Source organism: Xenopus laevis, chromosome 7S, assembly GCF_017654675.1.
Source record: "Xenopus laevis strain J_2021 chromosome 7S, Xenopus_laevis_v10.1, whole genome shotgun sequence".
NCBI lineage: Eukaryota > Metazoa > Chordata > Amphibia > Anura > Pipidae > Xenopus > Xenopus laevis.
In genome coordinates, this window is record NC_054384.1 from 14,588,781 (window position 1) to 14,614,894 (window position 26,114).

The 26,114-nt window shown below is 40.2% G+C and overlaps 1 protein-coding gene across 3 annotated transcripts in view; it reads right to left on the minus strand.

Annotated features, from left to right (window-relative positions):
• dock1.S (dedicator of cytokinesis 1 S homeolog) overlaps window positions 1-26,114 on the minus strand; it is a 234,066-nt gene that overhangs the window by 3,868 nt on the left and 204,084 nt on the right. For all 3 annotated transcript variants that reach the window (XM_041570909.1, XM_041570907.1, XM_018227398.2), the window contains exons 43-50: window positions 24,306-24,390; window positions 23,823-23,909; window positions 20,464-20,640; window positions 18,960-19,043; window positions 15,788-15,925; window positions 6,079-6,224; window positions 1,596-1,794; window positions 480-636 (exon numbers count right to left, since the gene is read on the minus strand). In XM_041570909.1, the coding sequence (XP_041426843.1) occupies window positions 480-636; window positions 1,596-1,794; window positions 6,079-6,224; window positions 15,788-15,925; window positions 18,960-19,043; window positions 20,464-20,640; window positions 23,823-23,909; window positions 24,306-24,390 (1,073 nt within the window). The remainder of the gene's footprint in view (window positions 1-479; window positions 637-1,595; window positions 1,795-6,078; window positions 6,225-15,787; window positions 15,926-18,959; window positions 19,044-20,463; window positions 20,641-23,822; window positions 23,910-24,305; window positions 24,391-26,114) is intronic.

Genomic DNA, 26,114 nt, shown 5'->3' on the forward strand with positions numbered 1-26,114 from the left:
CACGAAAATTTTAATTCTACTTACAGCCAGCGGGGTTAGACCATTAACTCTATCTTTAACTATCCCCACATTTATTTATGGATCACACTGATTCGGACTATTGATTTGGATTATGGGCTCCAAGCCTCACTACGGACTTTAGGTGCCGAGCCTCCATTTGGACTTACACTGGACTTTTGGGGCTGATGGGAGAAAGAGGAGGGACTTTTTATGCCTTAAATGTTGTGTTAGCACAATTGTTTGTATCCTGACGAAGGGAGGGTTGTACCCCCCTGAAACACTGATGCATGGGTGGTCGAAATAAAAGGGGTAAGCTTAATAATTCTACTCATAGGGTACTGACCTATGGCCACGACAGCACACAGAGTGATTTCTGCAGCAACATTAAATAGTGATTATGACATTTCTCAGAATACAGCTTAAAAACGGCAAGTGCAATTCGCTTTGGAAATATTAAGAAATATTAAGAATAACCGTACCTGATGGGAGACTAAACAGGGCCTTAACTCTTGGAGTAATGGGTGGTGGCTGGGTTTGTTGTGGAGTAGCTGGGCCTGGAGACACAGAAATCCGCCTTTCACCAGTAGCTAAGATAAGAACTTGGCTCTTTGGTCGCTGAGGCCTTAGAGGGCTTATCTGTATTTGGAAAAAAAACAACACAAAAGTGCATGAAAAAAATGCTGTAATGGTATTATCATAATTTGCGCAAACTTTACTCCATAGGGTCTGATTAATAGTTTGCAAAATCGGGATCATCTTTGGGGCTAGACTGCAAGTCAACAACAGCTAGACTAAATGCTAGCGTAAATGCATTTGCTGCTCTAGATTTATCTAGAACCTTAGCACACATTTAGTACAATGCTTTCATACATCTGCTACCAAGGCTTGAAACCAAGATGTCTGAAAAAACAATTGTAGTTTAAATTATAGAGAGAGATATCACTGTACTTAGGTAATGGTATGATCAGGTTGTATGGTATAAAAGACCAACATGTTATGTTAAAACAATACAGTCTACAGGAAGGCTGTCCAATCAAAGACCCATTAACTGCATTGGTCGGTAGATGCATTGGCAGCAATTATGATCTGATCTTGGCCTGAGGGTCAAGCGATCAGTTCAGCCTGATTTTGCCCTTAAGGTGGGCATATCAGGGAAAGATCTGCTCAGTGTAATATGTTTGAGGGTAACGAAGCGGACACAGCCTGACACTGGTGCTCGTACTTTTCGGCCTCAAAAAAAACACCTTTACCAAAGGCAGCCTGGCTTGTTTTGAATGTTTCTCAGCTGTGAAACAGCCCCATCTGATGAGGTGCACATCTAAGGGTGAATATATAGTTCACAAAAGTTTGGGAAACTCCACAGGTCTCTGCTCAGCTATATGGGATTTTTAGGGGCATATTTATGTAATTGTAAAAAGAGTTCACTCTTGATAAATTTTCCCCTAGAAAAATCCTATACAAATCAATAGAGAGCTGTGACCCCTTTGCTTTTACTGAAAAGCCAGCTCTCCCTTAAAAACCCATCCTGAATCCTTGGTTAGGGAAGCGTCACACCAATAAAACGAGTACGATACCCACGCGCCCCGTAGAATTACCGTTTCTGACAGAATAACGGCTTCAGACGGCGGCAGTGGAATTTCAGTAGCTTTAAATTCTTTATCAAACATCTCTTGGTGCTTGCTGCTCCTTTTCTCCTTCTTTTTCTCCTTCTTCTCCTTATCAAGATCATCTCGGTCCAATTTATCTTGGGAGCGGGAATGCATTTTCTTTGGCAAAAGTGGTTCCAGAACAAACCTGGAAGAAAAGGAATGTAACAATGAACATCCATTCATTATGGACACATGAAATATTTTGTTGGTTAGAGACTCTGCACTGCCCTAACCAATATATCCTTATAAATGGTGACTAGTGATGCCATCCATTATAAACGGTGAGCAGTGATGTCATTTTTGTCACATGACTAACTAAAACTTGTGTATTATAATAAACAAAGTGGGTAAAATAGGAGGATATTAGAAGTAACCTCAGAGTTCCGGCCTTCGGCCACATGCTTTTATATGGTCATGGAACTCCTCTGTGATTTATAATATAGTGGATAATGTACCCCCTACTGTGATTTATAAAGATATTATGTTACCGAGGAGTTATGTGACAATATAAAAGCACGAGGCCGCAGGCTGAGTGCTTTTATACAGGTCGCATAACTCTGATATTAATATCTTTATAAATTTCTGTAGGGGGTACATTATCAATTATAATCTACAGTGTTTTAAAAAATTTTATAGTCTCCCTGTAATCAGCTTGTGTGATTCTTCTCCTTTAACCTAAGTTCTGTGGCATCCTGACCGCATTGTTTTAAGATAAAAAGTGGCAGAAGGGAAAAGGCATGAAGGATGTAAAATGCAGGGGGGTGGGCAACACCAGTGATTAACTGAGTAAGATAAACAGAGGGGAGATTGATGGCACAAGAGGGACATGAGTGGGAGGGACAGACGCAGTGAGATTGAAGTTTGAAGCTGGAGGGTGGGCGCAGCAAACGGATCCAGACAAAGAGTAACAGGGTGTGGGGGGGCAGATGAAGTGTGACCGAAGAAGGAGGGGAGCAGTAGAGAAAGGCAGACGGAGCAATATTGAAGATACCTGGAGGATTGGAGCACTGAAGAAACAGGAGCGAACGGTGACAGGGTGTGAGGGCCAGAGGGAGGAGGAGCGGAAGACCGAGGCAGACGAAGCAAGATCAGTAATGGAGGGGGAACAGAAGAGGAAGAGAGACACTGAGGGAGCAAGCAGCAGAGGGTGGGAGACAAAAGGAAAACAGAGAGGTAGGAAAGGCAGCACGACCTTAATAGGAGGAGCAAGAGAGCGCGCAGAATGAAGGCAGAAGTGGGAAAGTGAGGCAGACAGGCAGGAGGAAAAGCTGTAGGGGGAGTGAGGCAGTGACAACGGCTGATGCATTAAGCTATAAACGGCGCGTTCTGATGTCAGAATGCACCGTTTATAAGGATATCATTTACAGTCTGGTTCCATAGGGAAATGACCAGACTGTAGATTATATCCTTAAAATACACAAAAGCCATGAATATCTTGTAAATTATATCCTTATAAACGGTGAGTTGTGATGTCATCAGTTATAAACGGTGAGTTCTGATGTCAGTTCTGTCACATGACTCACTGAAACTTGTGTATTATAATAAATAAAGTACCACAGTTGCAAAATATGAGGATATTAGAAGTTACCTCGGAGTTTCACGACCTGTATAAAAACACTCGGCCTTCAGCCTCGTACATTTATATGGTCATGAAACTCCTCGGTAACTTATAATATCCTAATAATTCACAAGAGGGGGGACTTTATTCACTATATATTTTACAATAGGGGGTACTGTATTCACTATATGATACACAAAAGCTATGATTATCCTGTAAATTATATCCTTATAAAAACTTGTGTATTATAATAAATAAAGTAATTTTTGTTGGAAAATATGAGGATATTAGAAGTCACCTCGGAGTTCTATGACCTGTATATAAAGTATGGTCATGGAACTCCTCGGTAACTTGTAATATCCTTATATTTTACAATAAGGGGTACTTTATTCACTATATAAATGGTGCTTACTGATGTCATCATGGTTATAACCAGTGCCAGGGCTAGGGTTAAGAGCACCCAAGACAAGTATCTGCTCCGATTCCCCCCCCCCATGGCCTGTATAAAAGCACTAGACCTCATGGAACTCCTGTTTCTCCTGATATCCTTATAATTTACAATAGGGGGTATACTATTTGCTTTTTACAATAGTCGGTACTCTATGCCATACACATGTACTATAAACAGCAAAACACTGACTTCCCGGACATGACCTCCATATTGTTTTTTTAATTGTCCCCCATCAGCAGAACTTGGTTAAACCAATGATTTTGTCTTTAAAATGTGACTGTATTTGACAAACCATCCTATCTCATTAGGGGAATCGCTTTATTTTTAACAAGCTTTCTTGGTTACTATCCTGTATCTAAGGGCTCAGCGCAGCAAAGGCAAACACAAATCCGCAGCCCTGCCACTGCCAGTTGGTTCTGTGCCACCGTTGATCCGTAAAACCCCCGTCTGCTGATTTTATCCAAACTGACTAGCACCGGGAGACGTGCCAAACATGCAAATTGCAGGAGCCAGACTAAACATGATACAACATCCGCTTTTTAACCTTAATCAACTATCTGATCGTGGCTGGATCAAACTGGGATTAATACATTTTGCCTGCGGAACGGTGACAAGCAGCTGGGCTAAATGATTTGAGCTTCTTAAAAATGGCCCGGGGCTTTATAAATGGTAACATTTTTGTTTACTTGCACAGTCTTGATGCTCCTTTTTGCGAGCAGCTGAAAGGCAATTTTTAGGAGCACTTTCCTTGAGTGTATCGGATAACCAAATAAAGGCAGACACAACCTGAAAATCAGGAGGAAAGAGAACACTGACATGCCGGAGACGTGGGCTATAATTTGGGAGCCGCTGAAGTATTATTAGCAGCCAATCTGCCTTAAAAGGCAATGTATTGCAGTTTATTTAGCTCTCAGAGTGGAAATGAAAAGTGCATTGTTGTGATTCAGCAATTCGGACATAAGTGAGGAAATGCAAAGGACACTGGTTCTGCGGTGGTAACTAAAATAGTCTCTAAATGAAATTAAATACAGGTATGGGACGTTTTATCCACAATGCACGGATCTTTCTATAATTTGCATCTCCATAGCTTAAAGCTGTCGATATCGGTCCTTTAGACAATTCGGCAGCTTATCTGCCCATGTGTGGGGGCTCCTGACGGGTCACCCCAATCGATATCAGGCCAAAAATCGGGCAGATATCGATCAGTCAAGTTTGATTTTTTTGGACGATCCAGGACCGCATCGGCTATTTGATGTGGTCCTGTGACCCGTCGGAGCCCATTCGTAGTATTGTAATCCAACGTTCGGATTCATCCGATATCGCCCAGCTGTTAGTGGGCATATCGGGTTAAGATCCGCACATTTGGCGAACTTGCCAAGAGCGGATCTCATAGTGTATGGCCACCTTACGTCTACTAAAAAAATATACCCAGTAGGATTGGTAATTATAGCTCAGGATCAAGTACAGGTGTGAGATCTGTTATCCGGAAACCCGTAACCCAGAAAGCTCCGAATTACAAGAAGCACATCTCCCACAGACTCGATTTTAATCAAATAATTCACAGTTTTAAAAATGATTTCCTTTTTCTCTGCAATAATAAAACAGTACGGTACTTTTTAAATTATTTTTAATAGACTTAAGATATGAAGATCCAAGTTATGAAAAGTAGGGATGCACCGATTCAGGACTCCTTTTCCAGCAGGGTTCAGATTCGGCCAAGTCATTCTGCCCAGCCGAACCGGATTTGCATATGCAAATTAGGGGCAGGGAGGAAAATCGCGTGACTTTTTCTCACAAAACAAGGAAGTAAAAATGGTTTCTCCTTCCCATCCCTAATTTGCATATGCAAAGTAGGATTCAGTTCAATATTCGGCCGAATCTTTCACAAAGGATTCGGGGGTTCGGCCAAACCAAAATAGTGGATTCGGTGCATCCCTAATGAAAAGACCCCTTATCCTAGAAACTCCAGGTGCAACGCATTCGGGATAACAGGTCCCATACCTGTACAAGGTACTGAGAAAAAGGAAAATAATTAAAAACAAATGTTAATTTGATCATAATGGAGTAATACATTTCCAGATAACACAATATGACACCAATGTGTAAACCAAATTTTCTGCACTATTTTTCAATATAGACATCACCAAACATTAGTCAAAATAGCAAAATTGATATAAAAATGCCAATATCAATATCAGCCTATGAGTAAGTGCCCCAGTAGGCAGAAAACACGTCAGGCATTCACCTGTATGTCCTAATAAATGTTTTGGTCTTTACTTCTGGAGAAAATCTCACAAATTTTTTGGCCATCACCAAACATTACCAACAGTTTGATCTTTGCTTTGCTGCAAACTGCAGGCTTACAAATGATCCCAATAAATACAATGGGATGTTAGAGCACCAGATGTAAAATAGCTTACCCATCTGAGCCAGGCCTTGATGTTGTACTATCAGAAGATAGTGAAGTCACGGAGGCGACAGACAAAGGTCTCGATGATGATGGCATTGTAAACGAACGGACCATAGATCTTGGCCTATTCCCTCGCCTCTCTTCAGGGTTTGAAGACTATAGTGAAGAAAAACAGACAATTAAAACAACGACTGTTATTTATTTTTGTGTTTGCTGTCTCTGTTCTTCTCATGTTCAGATTAGCGTTCCACCTTTATTCTGAATTATTTGCTATTTTATGGGAAAGGCTAACAGAAGAGATGGTTTTGATTCTGGCTCTAATAATCTCAGTTGAGGTAGCAAGTTGGTATGGAGGAGAAATGAAAAATTATTCAATACATAGTTTTATTGTAGACAAGTGAGGTGCAGATGGCACTTTTTGAAAGTCGAAATTATACAGTTTGTGTAGATAGAATGGCATTCCTCCATTTATGGAGGAATGTTCGGAACATGTCTGAAAGCTTAGCTTTACAAAGGAACTTTAAATTATGAAAGGTTTGTACATCCTTTAATGTCTTAAAATGTCCAAAATGTTTTGACTATATACAACTAAATTAAAGGGGGACCCGTCAAGAAAAAAAATTATTCCAAATCCTATTTTATCACGTTAGTCAACCAAAATGAACTTTAATTAAAAAATTAAAATTTTTTGAATCTTGTGTCCTTCGGTCTGGGAATTAATAATTATATCAAGCAGGCAGGAGCCATTTTGTGGACACTGTTATTAAGACAAGCCTTGCATCATCTCAGAATTTTGTTTGTGCACCAGAATGGGGGACCTGATGTCCATCCCCATGTCCTGGCTACACAATTAAATGGTGAAGAGAATGGGGGGAATGTGGGGAGAGCAGTGACGTCTAGGAAGTGCTGAATGGAAAGTGAAAGTAATTGCCTGCCCCACCTCTATGCCTAAAGGTGGCCATACACGGGCAGATAAAGCTGCCGATATGGGTCGTTTGGACCGATTTGCTTATCTGCCCGTGTATGGGGGCTTCCGACGGGTCTTCTCGATCGATATCTGGCCACGATATCGATTGGGAAGGTTTGATTTTTAACCGACAAACCCGTCTGAGCCCCTTGGTGCATCGTAATTCGATCGTTCGGCTATATGGTGATGTCGCCAAACGATTGGATCTTTGAGTCTATGGCCACCATAAGGAATAGAAGAGGGACAGGCAGTATTTGATTGACAGCTGAGATTTTTAAATGAGTTTACAACAGCTATGAATGCTTTAATGAACAAAAAAGAAATTGGATTTCATGTTTAATTTGAAAGGGACTTTTATTATACAGCTTTTTGTGTCTGGGTGACAGGTCCCCTTTAAATATACCCTGCTATTAAAAGATGCTTTCGTGCATTTACTATAGCAACTTCTGACTAATTTATACCTGGTAAGCAGGAGTGTATAGCAGCGCTCCATTACAGCAACAGCCCTAAGTGAGAGACGAATGTAATGCTAGCGTTGCAAACTGATATCAGTTATGGCAGCTGTTCGAACCTGGTGGCAGGTGTTCCATTGTGCTGACTCGTCATTTCTAGTGATGAATCTTACAGCGATCTACTTTCATATCACCTATGCTTTCGGAGACAACTTGATTTTGCTCACCATGGAAACCAAGATGACTTCATTAGTCATGTGAATGTAGCAAGTGCCAAGATACTCGCATCCCCGCATCTCAGGACTCCCACTTTCTCAGATGATTTGCCCATTGGCCTAAGCTGGTAATCATTCGGGAATCCATTACCTGCCATTTAGCCTAGGGGTTCTGGGGGCCCCCCAGCCCATTTCTTAAAGTGAAGAGCATTCATTTGTCAAGTGACTCGTTATCATGAGTAAAACATCTCATTATTATTATTATTATACTGGCAAAAAAACAAAATGTGTAGTAGTGTAAACAGGACAGCTAAGGGGTCCCAAAGTCCTGCCCCCCCCCCATGCAAGTCACAAATCTTGCATGACTTAAAGGGTACCTGTTGGGAAAAAAATATTATCCGCTACCAAAGGTGAGGGACTAACAGTAGTTTTATTTTAAAAAATTGCCCCTCACCAGTGCTAGGCCACCTGCACCGGGAGGGAGCTCCCAGGTTGAGCGGCCATGTTGGGGCACATGCAAGCGCATAATGGACAAGTGGCACGACCCACACATTATGCACATGCACGTGAGGTCAGAAGCGCATTTGCGCATGCGCTCTGACTGACATGGCCGCTGGTGTGAGTGTTCTAGCTCTGGCGGGGGGGCAATTAAAAAAAACACAAAAACTACTGTTACCCACAATAGGAGTGCAGACTCTATTAGCCCACACCTTTGGTTGGGGATAATATTTTTTCCCATTAGGTGCCCTTTAATTTCAATGGATATTATACTGACCCTAGTGATCCCCAACCAGTAGCTCGTGAGAAACATGTTGCTCTCCAACCCCTTGGATGTTGCTCTTAATGTCCTTAAAGCAGGTGCTTATTTTTGAATTCCAGGCTTGGAGGCAAGTTTTAATTGCATAAAAACTAAGTATAGTGCCAAGTAGAACCGCCTGTAGGCTGCCAGTCCATATAGGGGCTACCAAATGGCCAATCACAGCACTTATTTGGCACCCCAAGGAACTTTTTCTTGCTGGTGTTGCTCCCCAACATTTGAATGTGGCTCACGGGTAAAAAAGGTTGGGGACCCCACTTTAAAGCTTAAAGGAAAAATCATCCAAAAATCAATCATAACTTAGCTGCCCTGCAGGGAGTCTGCTACAGACGCATGAAAAGCTTATCAATACATTTCAAGTGATATTTACACATCCTACCAATTACAGAAAACAGGCTCATATCAATGAAAAAAAGAAATCACAGTCTGTATTTAACTCCGGAATTCTTAAACTTTGGGTAGTCACCCATGTAAGGGTCCCTAACCTCTGGATCCCCTTTAATTATGTACAACTATCTTCCAGTTATTGTAATTGAAACAAGGCAAAATAACTGGTTCTTATCCAATTTCAGGCTCATGAAGTTGATGCATTGATTTAATTTGGATCTCTTGACAACAAATATATATTTGGCATCATATAGATCTTGGCATCATTTTCTGTTCACTTGTGCAAACACGGTGGCAGTAAAGTCACCGGTATATTTGCAGATAGGAAACTAAACACATTTATTCTGTTGCCAGGTGACGCCAAAAGTGGCAGTTTAGCACCAGTGCAAAAGCTCCCAGCTAACAAACCCTGGTGTAAATACATAAAATATCTTGTAATTATTACTGCAGTGTTTTACAGAGACATCCCCGGCTCAGTGGTGCTTGAGATCTGATTACTCTCGCACAATCACATCAATTTCTTCAGAAGGCGAGGAGAATCCACAGGCCTCTGTTTTGCTTCTTACCCTTTAAAAATCCATGTTCTAATGATGTTCCAAAATACCACCGGTAAAGGAACCAATAGAGTTCAATGCCTACATAGCCCTTCAAGCTACAGTTCTTCTTTATCTCTGGGGAACAATCAATTACGCATTTAAATGAAATTGTAAGCAATTGGTACTTTTTCTGAGAGCATGTTTGAGCCCCAAGGCAAATCTTTTCGACCTTCATTTAGGTGGTTATCTATGAAAATCGAAATTTGTCTCATTATTTTCTGAAATAAACTCCGACCAAATCCACACAGTTATTTTCCCTTATTTTTCCAATACATTTTCCCAAAAATTCCAGTGCGGGAAAAAACTTGAAAAAAGGGGAAAAAATAACACGAAAATTCTAATTGAACAAATTTTTTGGATTTTCTGCCCGAAAAATCAGATTTTTGCCAGAAAACCACTAAGATTTAGGCCATACTGGGTATTTTGGGGAGATTCGGTCGCCTGGCAACTAATCGCTCGTCTTTGCGGCGACCAATCTCCCCAAATGCCTTCCCTGAGTCTGCGCCGGCTAAAATGAAAAAAACCTGGCGCTAATCACATGCGGCGATTTGTTTTCCGAAGTCGCCCCGAAGTTGCCTTACGAGGAAACTTTGGCCGACTTCGGAAAACGAATCGCCGCATGTGATTAGCACCGGCATTTTTTCATTTTAGCCATCGCAGATTAGGATTATGCAAAATATGCAAATTAGGATTCGGTTGGGCCAGGCAGAAGGATTCGGCCGAATCCGAATACTGCTGAAAAAGGCGAAAATCCTGAACCGAATCCTGGATTCGGTGCAGCTCTATTAATTACTAACCATATTCAGATGCAATGTGACCTAATTGTGTTTATGAACAAACCTTCTAACCTAAGGGTTTTTATGAAATTTTGATTGAATTTCTCAAAGAAGCCTGAAGATTCCATCAAACCAACAGACCAATTCAAATCATTCAATCAATTCTTATTCATCACTGTTGAAAGTCTTCGATATCTCAGAACCACAAACGAAAGGCTGGTTTTAGGGATCAAACCTCGCATCTGGTCACAGACTAGCAAATTTACATCCAAAATTCTATCTATCAAATTGACGTTCCTGATAAGCGTTTGTTTATGGATAAAAATTTGTAATAACTGCATCCGATTCATAGGTCATTAGTAAATAATCCACGAGCCTTTTCAAGCACTGTACTCTGCAAAATGGTTTTCAGTGATGTGATTTTAAATATATCAAAAAGAAAAATATGGCCATAAGAAAAGTTTTCTTTTCTTCTTTATTAGGCCTTATTAAATTTAACCATTAGGCTTTGCTGCGTGAAGAGGCAATTATAATTCTAATGCTAGCATTAATTTTACTACTACTCAAATAGCATTTTAATCTCTTTTTAATTGTTTTCAAACTACAGAATGTTGAGGTGAAATACAAATAAAAATACAGGAGAAGCAATTCATGTCTGTTGCCATATAACAACTCATGAACAAAGCGCACCCATTTATTACAGCTTTTCCATTATTTTATTTTGGTTCATCTCGAAGCTGGTCATTTTTCCATATGACAAGGTATGTGACTATATTTGAGTGGTACAGTATGTATGCTTAAAGGGGAACTCCGGCTTCCAAACCAAAATTTGATAAAGAGGCCCACATAACACAGAAACCCCTAATATACCCATCACAGTTACCTGTTTCTTCAAAAAGTATGAATAAATGCCATTTTCTATGCTGAAATCCAGCTGTTTAACAGTTCTTCTCTTTTTGCATCATTTGAAATCCTGGCAGGGAAGGAGGGACTAAACACTGATGTTACAAATTGTAACAACTTCTCCACAGCTTACAGACAAGCATGCAGGAACTACATAACCCACAATGCATTGCACTTTGATGTTCCTTTCCTTATTGAAATCACATGTGCAGGGAATTGTGGGGTTTGGAGGATGCAGGCTGAGGGCAGATGGCTGTGGATACAAAGTAACAGTAGTCAGACAGCTCAGCAAAGCAGTCAGACAGATCAGCAGGAGAGCAGGGGGCTAGGCTTAGGGAACTGTTCCAAACCAATAAAAATCATGAAAAGTCTGCATATTTTTTATTTGATGTATATTGTAAAGTATTCTATATATGTAAAGTTGATTGAGATTAGGTTTACTTTTCAAAAATCTTAAATTATGTTTTTGTGGAGTTCCCATTTAAATTGTGCATTTTGCTGACAGTTTTGTCTTATTTTGTTTATATGACCAAACTGACCTGTATAATCCTTATCTGCGATTTCTTATGATTTTATAAATATACATCTTTTGCAATACCATTTGGATATCATAGTATCATAAGCATCGGTGAGGGGATTCATTTCTTGTTGCCTCTGCTTGAAACAGAAGCACATCTGGTAATTTAAAAATTCAGGTTCACAAAGTAATTCTTGCAACTGCTCTTTCATCTTTCCTTAAAGGGGAACGATCGCGAAAATGAAAATTTAATATAAGCTTCAGCATACTGAAAAAGGAAGTTTTCTAAATTTAATCAATTAAATATTCTGTACCATTTCTGAAATAATCAAGTTTATCTTCACTATTCCTCTCTCATCTGTTTCTCCTCATTCTCTCTTCATTCAGGAGTTGGATGTCAGATATTCATTGACAGTTAGATCCAATATATCTTATATGACGGCTCCTTTTGCCTAGAAGATGACTATTAAAATCACCAGACAACATGTCTCTCTACATGCAGAATTTGTGCAAAAGGCAGTTATTTTGTTATATTTTTGTTTGTACTGGCATCAGTTATTTGATTGAGCTCTTATACATCCTTACATAGGAAAGGAAGCCCCCCTATAAGATATATTGGACCTAACTGTGAATGAATATTTGCATGAAGAGAGAATGAAGAGAAACAGATGCTAAGAGAAGGATAGTGAAGATAAACTTGATTATTTCAGAAACGATGCATAATATTTAATTGATTGTATTTAGGAAGCTTACATACAATTTTCGAGATAACTCTCCTTTAAGTAGGACATCATAGTAACCTCCACTCGTTTGGCAAGGTTGTAAATGAAGGATCTTTACCCAATCTGGGCACAAAAACGCTAGTCCAAATTGAGATGATCTGATTGTTTGGTACCTGGTCCAATGATGATTTTTTTTTTTAAAACCTGTCCAATCAATATTGAAAATCAGGACCTCCCAAGGCCCCATATGCAGTCCACAGAAATGCCCCCATGGATTGGAGAGTCCGAGTCAGCCTATGTATGGCCAACTTAAGTGTCCTGACACTACAACTGGAGTCTCATCCTTTACGGGCAACACTTCCACCCATGAACCATCTTGAGTGTCGGACTTGCCTACCGGGATACCAGGAAAACTCCCGGTGGGCCAAAGTGTCAGTGGAACCTCATGCTGCTAAACTTTTTGCCTTTTTCATGGCCATTCCCTATTATATGAGAAGAAAGAGGCTAAATAGATGGAATAATAGATTATAGTATGCAAAGAAAACAAACTAGGAGAATAGAGGTTGATTGAGGAGATGAAGAATATTAGTACTGAGAGTGGCCCCTGGTCTAAGGTTTTATGGTGGGACCCTGGTGTCCCAGTCCGACACTGAGCATCTTTAGATAAATGTTTGTGTGTATATATACTTACATTTACAGACAACATTTTTTTTTTTAGGAATTCTGAAGATCCATGAGAGTGTAATGAAATTAAAATGCATTGTTTTACAATGTGCTGCCTTCTACTGCAGGATATGGTCTCTTGGGTACTGCTGATTCTGTTACAATGACCTGCATTGGTCTAACTGACTCACCACCATAGAGCCTGCCGTGATACAGGCTGATCCAAACTACTGAAACATAGAAGGGAATTGCTAAGGTTTCTGTCAGCAGTAAAAGCTACCTTCGTTTTATGTGTTTCTTTGATCAAAACAATTGGCCTTCTGTTATGGACACACTAAAAAATATACAGTTTTTGATACTTGTTCTTCTTCTTCCAAGAAATGAAGGTTTTCAGGGGTCAGTTTATGTAGAATATAACAAGGAGAGAAATGAGGCTTTAACTAACTGGCTAACACGGCCACAGGCAAGAAATGCTGCTTCCTAAATTATTCATTGAGCTACAAGCAGTTTTTACGCTATTCTCTTTAAGTAACGCCATATATTTTACGCTATACACCTTTATCACAAACCCACGAGAGTCCTACGATCACACAAATTGCTTTCTAATAAGAAATGAAATTCATTTGATAATTGTATATGTTTGTTTTTATGCTTTTACCTGTAATGCCCACTTAACCACAATAATTATAATAGTTCTTATAGTGGGAAGTTCACTTCTAAATAGGGATGCACCGAATCCTTTATTTTGGATTCGGCCGAACCTCCGAATCCTTTGCGAAAGATTCGGCGAATACCGAACCAAATATGAATCCTAATTTGCATATGCGAATTAGAGGTGGGAAAACATTTTTTACTTCCTTGTTTTGTGACAAAAAGTCACACAATTTCCCTTCCCGCACCTACTTTGCAAATTAGGACTCGGATTCGGTTCGGCCGGGCAGAAGGATTTAGCCGAATCAGAATCCTGCTGAAAAAGGCAGAATCCTGGCCGAATCCCAAATCCTACTTCTAAATGATCTTTTGCAGATGGACCCAAAGTTAGCAACCTTGCAATTGGTCTTCCTGGCTTTTTCATTCTTCCCTTTACATTCTGACTTTTTCTCCCATTAGGGAATATAAAACTAGAGACCAACCAGACTGTGAAAAGCAAGAATGAAAATAAAGGGCAACTGCAACATGTCCAATAATCGGTAGTGGTAACCGATTTAATGGGATAATAGTAAAATATGTTTATCTTTTAGAAAGATAACTTAAAATAATGTCAGCTTGAGTAATCCACTATAATGGAGCAAGGGGAAAGAAAAGCAGCGTAGTACAATGGAACTTTAACAGACTGACTTTAATACAAAAGAGCTGGGACTTGGCTCTTAAGTTAAAATAAAGTAGTTTAAAGTAAAAATTGACTTACATGACTTGCACTCACTATATAGTATCTGTTATTTTTACTGTAGAATGCTCGAGTTGCACTCACTATATCTGTTATTTTTACTGTAATCTAATAGAATACATGACTTGCACTCACTATATCTGTTCTTTTTTACTATTCTCTAATAGAATGCATGACTTTTTTTTTTACTAAAGGGTGAAGTGACTAAAGATGGTGTAAATTCGCTAGTGAAGGATATAGACTCTAGTGCTACTTCACACTGGCAAATTGACATAACCAAGCGAATTCACTAAGATCTGGATTTTACTGAACGTTACTTCTTGCGCCAGACTTGCCTTCACCACCTCAGACCAGGTGAAGTGCAATAGAGTAGATAGGAGTTCCTCAAAAAAAGGTTGAAAATTTTTCTAAGTGTCAAAAAAGCTTGCGTCTTCAGGGTGATAGGCTGCAAAAGATCGTAAATTTTTTCTGGGGTACCCTCCTTCCTCCCTACATTTTCTAACATATGGCACATAAACTATACACTGGGCTCATGTGTAGGGCAATATAACAACTTTATTTTATTTTATTTTATTAAGGTTCCCTGGGCTTGTGTAATGTAATGTATTTGCTGCAACATATACGTCCATTGTACTTTAACTTCCCACCGTATACAAATCAGCCAACACTAGCACAACTTCGCTTCAGTGCCGGGCCAACCCAGCCAGGCAACGGCTGCGTGTGTGCTTGGGTGCGCATGCGCGAAAGTACGTGCGCTCGAGTGCGCATATGCGTGTGGCAGTCGGGGAGCGACGGACCGGACAATGGGGTAGGCGTCAGAGCAGGTACCTGGCGCCCCCCCAGCTTTGCGCCCTAGGCACGTGCCTACTCTGCCTACCCCTAGTTCCGGCCCTGCTTCGCTTTGCTTGCCGAATTAACGCTAGTGAAACTTTGCCATCGTTCGGCGCCCTGGACGCAAGTTCGCATTTTTTGAATTAGCGTTGTCCTGGCGTATTTTCGCCTGGTGACGTGTGGCGATGTGAGTGAAACCATTGCTGGCGAATGACTTGCACTCACTATATTTGTTGAATTTACTATGTTGTAACAGAACAGACAGTATATTTGTGCACGTACAGTTAACTGAAACCATCTCTCATATGCCATTCCCAAAAAGCTGAATAGTGACTGCTGGCCTTCTCCAGTTTTAACCCTTAAACCTCCAGGTAAAAATCCAAATGAAAAGCGGGTTAAAAAACGCATAAATTGTATAAGTCCTAACATGAACTAAAACACTCAGTGTTCCAGATACTGGTAGCCTTGACTCTTTTTTGCACTTACCAGTGTCCTCACACCGTACTGCTTCTCGATTTTCTCTTTCAGTTGCCTGAAGCAAGCTTCCATCCTTTCATGGAAAGGCCTTAATGCCTCGGTTACTTTTTCTCTGTGAATTTTTATTCCTTCTGCCAAGAACGGAACCTAGAAGAATGGAGATTCCATGCAGTCAGAAAAAAAAGCTACAACTGGTGTGTGACAAACTGCACTGCAGCCTAATGGTACAGGTATAGGATCCATTATCTGGAAACCTGTTACCCAGAAAGTTCCATCGTTGTAAACAAACATTTTTATGTTCTTACTATCAGAAATATGTTGTTAAACTGCATGGAGACCAATTGCTTATCTTATCTTGAGAAATATTTGCTGAAATTACTCAGATAATCTGTCTGAACTACTGGGATGATAGATTCATATTCTGCCAAACACAAAGGCTGGGCGAAGATTCCATCTGGAATAAAAATGGTTTAATCATTTTTCTATGTGATTGTCAGTGTTGCTGAATAAACTACTTTTTACATACGCAACCTGAAGACTGCAAATCAGATGAAATAACAATGAACGGGGGAAAATACCGATACGATTTTTACAAACCAAACTAGCGTTTCCAAATAATGCATTAAAAACACGTTCATGAAAAACTCCCAAGTTATTGCTGTCAGTGTACGTTTGCATGCTTTAGAACTGTACCCATCAACAAATACATTAATATAAAGCACAGAGAGATAAGAGGCCTTGCTTGACTCAAGGCATCTGCCCTGGAATCAGATCTTTCAGCGAATAAACTTCATTTTAAGACAGAATGTAGAACGTATTTTTTCTAACGCTGGGCATATAAGGTCATTGTTTGACTGGCAAACAAAACAAATGTTTGAGAGATACAATATAGCAGAAAGAGAAATCTTTCTTAAAATAAGTGCATTCTAATGGCAATTAAAACATAGCTTTATAATTGTTACTCTATGATGTTAAATATACAAACAGTTATAAACTAAAGTTCATGGGAGAAAAAAGGGGGCCCATCATACACCAATCAACAGACTCCACTCCTGCCTGCTTTAAGGTTCAGAAAGGGCAAGTGGGATTGGTCCACGGGCTGCAGGGGTGAGGTGGGTAAAGACGGTGGAATGTGAGCTGGGTCACATGGTACTTACCTTGGGCACAAGTACCTTTTGGTCAAGCACTGACTGATGTGACCATACCTCAAGTAACCACCCCACCATGAGTGATGGGTGTGCTCCCAAACTCCTACAATGTAATTATCCTACCGCACACCTGTAGTTCACCAATCCTGCAAGCTGGTGGTGCGTTCCTTCCGTTGACCCGGCCGGGTCCCTTAGCAACCAATGTGTAAAAGAAACGGATCCGCACACACACCGATTAGTGCAGTCGGGGATTATCCCCTTTTATTCAGCCACCAAACATGATGTTTGGTGGCTGAATAAAAGGGGATAATCCCCGACTGCACTAATCGGTGTGTGTGCGGATCCGTTTCTTTTACACATTGGTTCCCAAACTCCTACAAACATAAACTGGAGATCCCTGCCTTCACGATACAACTGCCACATGGCTACTATACCACGACATATCTATTTATCTTCTGAACTGTCATGAACAACTAACAGATAATATTTATAAAACCTGCAAGACTGGAGTTTCACAGATTAAAATAATACGCCCCAAGCTAGGAATTTTTTGCACAGAATTAAACACCAAGTATAATAGAAATAGTCATTGTGGTTAATAAAAATACAAGGTTAAAGGAGAATGAAAGGTCCAATCAATGAGGGGTGCAAAATATTAGGGCACCCCACCAAGGATTGATACTTGATACCCAAGGCCCATGACACTTGCGAGAGAGCGATTCTCTTCCTTATTCGCACAGGTGCACATGGGCAGTAGAGTGACAAACACCACCTGGCTTTTTCACTCTACTGTGTAGGGATGCACCGAATCCAGGATTCAGTTCGGGATTTGGCCAGGATTCGGCCTTTTTCAGCAGGATTCGGCCGAATCCTTCTGCCCGGCCGAACCGAATCATGATTTGCATATGCAAATTAGGGGTGCGGAGGGAAATCGCATGACTTTTTGTCACAAAACAAGGAAGTAAAACATTTTCCCCTTCCTAGCCCTAATTTGCATGAGTTCGGATTCGGTTCTCGGCCGAATTTTTCACAAAGGATTCGGGGGTTCGGACAATCCAAAATAGTGGATTCGGTGCATCCCTACTACTATGCATGCGTTGGGCTGCAGCATTTTGAAGAAAGGTAGGTAGGTAGAGAATTACTCGCTCCCAAGTACCCAATGCAGGTGCTGTTTTCTGCAAAGAGGAGCACCAGACTAGGCTATCAGGTAAGTGATTACATTCATTGGGGCTAACATTTTACACCTCCCCCCATGCATTGGACCCTTCCTTCTCGTTTAAGCATTCAATTCACAATAATTTATAATTTTCTAAGCCTCAGTCAAATTAGTTGACATAAACAAATAAGCACATTGTTTTTATGTTGTTTTAATTGCCTGAATCAAGGATTAAATAGATGGTGGATAGGCAAATTTTTCGCCTTGTTTCACGCAAAAATGATGCCCATAGACTTGTATGGTGACATGCGTCAAAAAAAAAAAAAAAAAAAAAAAAAAAAAAAAGACGCACAAATTTTTCTTGACGCCCATAGACTTTGATGGGCGTCAGCGACATTTCGCCGGCTGCAAATTTTTGGCAAAACTAAACGGGTCAAATTTGCCCATCCCTAATGGTGGATAATACAAATAGCAGTTTGTATTAAGGGCTTTTAATCCCCTTTGAAACAACACCACCAATTGCAAATATATTTTTAATTACATATTTACACTGGGCAATCTTTGGGTTCATGGAAGCTATTTTCCCGAGTAGTTCCACCTACTCCGCTTTCAACAGACACTGAATAGAGTGTGCATGATATTTCCCTTCTGACCCGGACACTTTCACATAGCCTTCTTTGAGTAAAAGGCACGGGGTTAACTAGGAACATTACTTTTAAGATGATCAGATGACAGTGTCAAATTGGAAAATGAAGTGCGGCGTTCCTTCCATAGGCCAGATAAATGCCGCAGAAATGTATATGTCATGCTGATGACAGTCCTTGCACACAGGCTGTCAGAAGAGACTAGCCCTAAACAATGTAATTGAGAATTTTACCTGCCAGGCAATCAAGTCCTTCAGCTTTTCAATCTTCTCGTTGTCCTCTGGGTGTTGTTGCATATATTTTTCAGTAAAGAATGCCTTGTAAACAGAGAAGGTTATATCATTTCATAACAAGTAACCATCAACAATTTTCAAAAACAGCTGTGTTTACACTGTTTTATGCTCCTAATATCTTCCTAATTGTTGTGTGAGGTCTACTAGTGATCAGTAACTGCCTTCATCACCCTTTGTGTTATCATCATCATGAGTTTTGGGTAGAAATGTAACATGTATGGGAGAAGAAAAGCCAATGTTGCCAATCTTGGATAACCAAAATCAACAATGAAAAAGTGAATGAAAGACAAAGCAACAACCCAAAAGCTTGTTTGCTGCCTACTGCCCTCCCTGCTTTAAACCAAGAAGAAACTTTAAGTGACAAACAAGCTTAAGGGTAAATTGAAATTGATTCTTCTAAGCAAAAAATCCAGTCATTTTACAAGTTGCAAAAAGAACATAATTCAAATAGTAATTGGCAGATTTATCAAGGGTTGAATTTTGGATTTTAGAAACTCCCATGAACTCGAAATTGATTAAAAAAAAAAAAAAATCGAATTTTCAAAACTCGGATGAATACGATCAACCTGAAAACTCAAATCTAATTGAATTGTATCCGAGTTTTAAAAACTCAATTCGAGTTATTTCTGTGAAAAAACCTCGAATGTCAGGAAGGCTGCAAACATCACCAAATTGATCCCTGGACCTCTTCCATTGACTAAAGGTGGCCATAGACGCACAGATAATATTGGATGAAATAAATTTTGGTATGATATCCGGTGCGTGTATGGTGGGAAAAGAGTCGACCGATATCGGCAGAAGACTTGGATATTGGTCGGCTCGTCGGGAAATTTTGATCGGGTGCCTATGAAGGCACCCAAACATCGTCCATTGTTTGTACTGATTCGTCAGATACAGATAGAATTAAATTTTTTTTACCTGTATATCTGACGATTCAGCTCTACACGTGTGTATTGAAACGAACGATCTTTCTTGGAAACATCTTTTCCAAGAAAGATTGTAATTCTTAGGTCTATGGCCACCTTTATACAGCAATTTGGCAGGTTTTAGGTGGCGAATGGTCAAATTCGAATTCTTAAAGGCCAGAGTACGATTGATCTTGACAATCTAATTCGAATTTCTAAAAAAAACTCAAATCGAATTTGGATAACTCTCTAATTGAATGTTTTGGCCATAACAAAAAAAACTCAAAATTCGACCCTTGATAAATCTGCCCCTAAGTATGCTCGGCACAATATGGCTATACGCTGCTTTCCTTGATTCGTCCAACAGCCATTTGTACAGCTAGAATCTCATAAAACCACAGCACAGATTTCTGAGTGTATTTACTACAACTCCATAGCTGGAAGAACATATGATTATCATTGGGAAACATAGAATGCAGACAATGTACACTTAAAATTCTTACTTCAAGGAAATATCAACCACTGCAGTAAACACCAACCTTTTCATAGTTTGCAAAACCTCCCATTACAGCAGGATCCACGATGCCGTTGAGAAGCAGAGACAGCGGGTTAATGGGCAAATTAGGGTCATTCATATGTTGCTGCACCATGTTATTAATCTTTTCATTTGTTAACTGCATTGTCTCAATGGCGTTTTCCAGTGGACTTATTTCAACCTGTGTGGATCGAAATCAGTATGAATGATTATTGGTAAAGTCGCTCAAGTAATGAGCAATAAAAACTGAGCTTATTTATACATCTGATTTGCCACAAGGGTACCCCGTGTAGTCACAGATTGGTGGCCTATGTGACCACGTTATATAATTTTAATCCAAATAAGGCATTGTTATTATCATTATCTAAGATTACTTTTTAAGCCGCATGTGTATGAATCAAATGTTATCGTGAAAAAGCAATCTATTTCAGTGTAAAATTTCTAACACACAGCTATGTCCCTTCAATCTGATTTTAAGGCATACATATTCCTTTTAGAGCAACTTTAAATAAAGGAGCTAATCCATTATAATTTGCATTGCTATGGCAGCTCTAGAAGCAGGGTGTTAAGCATGAGACCACTGTTACATGGGGACACTAGACTCTTCTGCAAATGTTACTTCAGTCATAATGAATGAGAAAAATATTTATGAGGTGTCCCGGGGTATACTGCAGCAAAATACTTTATTTACTTTGATTTGTCCCTTCCCAACACACATCCCTATAATAAACCTTACATTCAAGGCTCTGAAATATTTATTACCATTGGCAGTGGACATACATTTTACCATACGGACTGTTTGAAGAGTTATCCCAAATATGTCCACCAGCCCACTAGGACAGTAGACATGTTTCAGGCTCAGATGCTGAATCTTACAATGGCAGACAGCTTGTGTTATTTATCTGTAGGCTGCTTGTGTTATTAAAGGGATACTGTCATGGGGAAAAAAATTTTTTTCAAAATGAATCAGTTAATAGTGCTGCTCCAGCAGAATTCTGCACTGAAATCATTTCTCAAAAGAGCAAACAGATTTTTTTTATATTCAATTTTGAAATCTGGGGCTAGACATTTTGTCAATTTCCCAGCTGCCCCAAGTCATGTGACTTGTGCTCTGATAAACTTCAATCACTCTTTACTGCTGTACTGCAAGTTGGAGTGATATCACCCCCTCCATTTTCCCCCCCAGCAGCCAAACAAAAGAACAATGGGAAGGTAACCAGATAACAGCTCCCTAACACAAGATAACAGCTCCCTCGTAGATCTAAGAACAGCACTCAATAGTAAAGTCCCACTGAGACACATTCAGTTACATTGAGAAGGAAAAACAGCAGCCTGCCAGAAAGCATTTCTCTCCTAAAATGCAGGCACCAGTCACATGACCAGGGGCAGCTGGGAAATTGACAAAATGTCTAGCCCCATGTCAGATTTCAAAATTGAATATAAAAAAATCTGTTTGCTCTTTTGAGAAATGGATTTCAGAGCAGAATTCTGCTGCAGCAGCACTATTAACTGATTCATTTTGAAAAATTTTTTTTTTCCCATGAGAGTATCCCTTTAATGCTGTGGCAGCATTTGGTCGTTCTGAAAGTTGCCTAGCTTTAGATGTTAGTTCTAAGTATCCATATGTAGTGATATAATGGTGCATTATCTGGAAGCCTGGCTTTGTCCAAAAACAGCTCACCATCTAGCATCCAAATTACAGCTGCTGCCTGCTCTTCAGCTCCCTGTTTGGTGACGCGGCTGATAAATTTTGAAAAACCAACTAGTATTGAAAAAACCCAAAATGTCAGATTTGATGTTTACAAAAATAAACTCTGCTAAAACGTAATCATGTGAGCTTTTAGCAGAGTTTGTGCCTGAAGCATTTAGTGAGAGAGCTACATGATCTGGTCAGGATGCCTACTAGGCATTTATCAGCAAATCATTTAGGTCAACCTTTAGATCAATTTAAACGTGACATGATCATGCTTTTGTTTTTTCCTGACATTTCTCTTCTACATATTTGGTTTACTGGAAGATGTTGACCTCAAGTGGTGCATCATAAGTTCTCTTATGAACGGCCTATTTTCCCTGTGCTCCCCTGTGTTCAGTTTAAATGTGTTCAGCCACAGTGGAGCACAGGTCGGAATGCAGACAATTAATTTAAAGGGCACATACTGAATGTGGCTATAGATGTAGAGCAGAGCCGGGCCAAGCCAGCTAGGCGCCCTAGGCATCCTGGTCTGTGGCGGCGCCGGCTGAGATCATGCACTGGAGTTCGCTCTCGCATGCGCATATTGATGCTGGCGCGCACTTGCAGATTAGCCCTGGTGCGCATGCGCGGAATGCCTGCGCGAGTTGGCACTAGTGGGCGTGCATGCGCAGGACTCAAAGAGACGGATATTGCGCAAGGAAGAGAGGGGACCAGACTTGGGGTAGGCGACGGAGCAGGTACGTGCCCGTCGCCCCCCAGCTTTGCGCCCTAGGCACGTGCCTTCTCTGCCTACCCCTTGGCCCGGCCCTGACGTAGAGATCTGCTCGTTTGGCAATGTCGCCAAACGAGCGGATCTCTGCCCGATATGCCCACATTGAAGTGAGCGATATCAGGCTGATCCGATCATGGGCTCTAGGGATCAACAATCGGATCATATTGCAGGAGAACGGGTGGTCGGATTGCGGAACCGCATACACGCAGAGACCTGTGCTTACATATGCCTGTGTCAGTATAGAGTCGGCTGCGTTCCTTCCTGTGATCTCCTGCCACTGAACTCAGGGAAAACCGGCCGTGAGACACACTCCCTTTTTGAAGAACTAATGGTTGTAGGAGAACGTTTGGTTCAAGTTTTGCAATGAGAGCAATATTGCTTAATTGAAATGATTTAGAAATGATTGTAGGTGCTACAAAACTTGATAAGATATTTCCTCGAGCGTCTCTCCAAGTCATTAATATAAAACACTTTAATGGCCATGCTATTCTTTTAAACGCTCACCAGATTAATTGTAAGGTTCGAGTGCATTTGGCCCGAAACCCGTTGCCCTTTTTATCTCACATACAGTTTTAAAAGCAGGGTCGCTCGCCGCTCTCCAATGGTAGTTCGAACCCGCAGCAGGGGGAGAAAGCGTTTCACCAATTTTCCACTGTGGACGTGCAATTCTAAGACCTCTTGGAAGCGGTAAAATTATACTTTATACTTTATTTCACATGTAGAAACAAACACCTGATGTGCCTCGTGTGTAGCCCCACGTAATCATAGGTATACGAGGTGAGTCAGGTGTTTGGTTCTACATGTGAAATAAAGTATCGTTGAATTTTACCGCTTCCAAGAGGTCTGTTAAGTGCGCGTCCATAGTGAATAGTTGAAATGTATTATTATTTTAGCTTACCGTGTATATGGATTTGACTTCAAACCATCTCAAAATTCCTGGCAGCTTGTATGCTATTGAAAAGGTAGTTCTCTCAATCCACATGTTCTGTAAGCAAACAGTTAATGAGTATAAATTGGCTATAGTATTGAGAATATTCAGACAAAATTTGCAGTTGAATGATATGTGATCAAGACAAAGTCCCAATTTAAATATGGAAATTCCAGGACAATTTCAGCAGCACTTTGACCCTCATTACAAAATAAGATTCATAAGAAGTGCAATGCTCCCAGGCAACGTTATGGTTGTAGAGCAAAACACATAAAAGAGACTCTGAATGCAATCAAAACAACAGCATCTTTTTTTTTACTCTAGCTTTTATTAGGATCAATTTATTCATCCCCAGAAGGCAGGAATTAGACTCTCTATTTAAATTTTTATTAAAACGTTAACTGCATTTTTAATCATAAATGTCCTTGGCCATCGAAAAGCCTTAACACTTACAGAGAATTCGTTTTCTGGGTCTTTCTCCCCCTTTCGAAATGGTCTGGAATACTGAAATCGAATGACTTCGTTCACTTGGTAAAAACTGTGAAAAACATTGGATCAGTTAAGTTTCTTAGAAAGCATACATTTGTTTTTATAAGGTCCAGTTTAAAAAATACGAAGTGGTTCCATGCAAAATATGTGGATACAAAATAATAAGTTAGGAGTATGCTCTTAAAAACTTTTCTCATTTAAATTAAGAGTATATTTATGAAGGAGTGTAAAAATGTGATTAAAACACGCCAAACAACGCCACTTTAACACCTTGGTAACCTGTGAAAAAAATTATTTATTTTGAAAAAGCTGTGCAATTATTCTGTGCAATTGTGTAGTCAAATGTTAAATGGAGTGATCTTGGTGAAGGGTGAAAATGCTTTGAATAAATTAATACATGTCTAAGTAGGTGTCAACAGAAATTACCAAACACCAAGATCATTTTTAGCAGCTCTTGCTCAACTTTTTCCCTTACTAAATTAAGGACCTTCATGTATACCACTGGAGTTTGCAAAACAAGACCTCCCTGGAGGTTTCAGCATGTTTCTTATGATCATCAATCACTAAGGGTGGTGACACACAGGGAGATTTAGTCACCTGCGATAAATCTTCGCTACTGTGGGCGACTAATCTCCCTAAAATGCTTTCCCACTGGCAAGAATGTGAATCGGCAGCTGGATGGCACTCTCATTGTTTCCGAAGTTGCCCAAAGTTTCCTTGTGAGGCAACTTCGGAAAACCGAAGCGATGCTTAGGCCATCCTGCCGGCGATTCACATTCTTGCTGGTGGGAAGGCATTTTCAGGAAGATTAGTTGCCCGCAGTAGCAAAGATTTATCGCAGGTGACTAAATCTCTGTGTGCCACAACCCTAAAGTATTTTAGGACATGGCAGAGCCTCACGGAGTGTGAGCTTGGTCTAAGTGAGGTACATGTATCCCTGGTTAGGATATGGAAGGCCCTCAAGGATTATACACATGGTCTAATTTAAAACTAGTGAGATACATGTATCTAGGATATGGTAGTCCCTCATGGAGTGTGAGCTTGGTCTCAATTAGAACTAGTTATATACATGTATCCCTGCTTAGGACAAGATAAATAACTCCTTGCTCTTCTTTCCATTTCTCATTAATGACCTTGAATCTGATCCTCCTCCTCTATTTACCATCCCCTGCCGATTCTCCATCACATCCTCGCTAACAATATTTTCTTTGAACGATTTTCACCGTGTGTTTGTAGCCTCCCCATTTTTTCTTTTATTGTACATGAGCTGATCTGCCTCTCCTTTATTTGATATTATAATTAATATTATTGTTTTTTGCCCCTGCTGAAGACCACCTTTGTGCAGGGACTTTTTTTTGTACTTTGTCCTTTTTTTGTATAATAAATGTTTTTCTTCATTTGAGTAAATCCTTGTGTGATTTTTGTGCTTTTCTGGCAGACTTACCGTATATACTCGAGTATAAGCTGAGTTTTTCAGCCCCCAAAATATGCTGAAAAACTCTACCTCGGCTTATACTCGGGTCAAGCGCAAAAACGGTCGCCGGCGTCTAAGAATAGTCGCCAGCGCCTAAGAATAGTCACCGGCGTCCAAGAATAGTCGCCGGCATCCAAGAATAGTCTCCAAGAATATTCGCTGGCGTCCAAGTATGGTCGCTGGCATCCAAAACGAGACGCCGGCACCTCCAATGGGAGCAGAAACCCTCAATTTTTTGATTGAAACTTACCAGAAGCTGCTGCATTTCTCACCCTAGGCTTATACTCGAGTCAATAAGC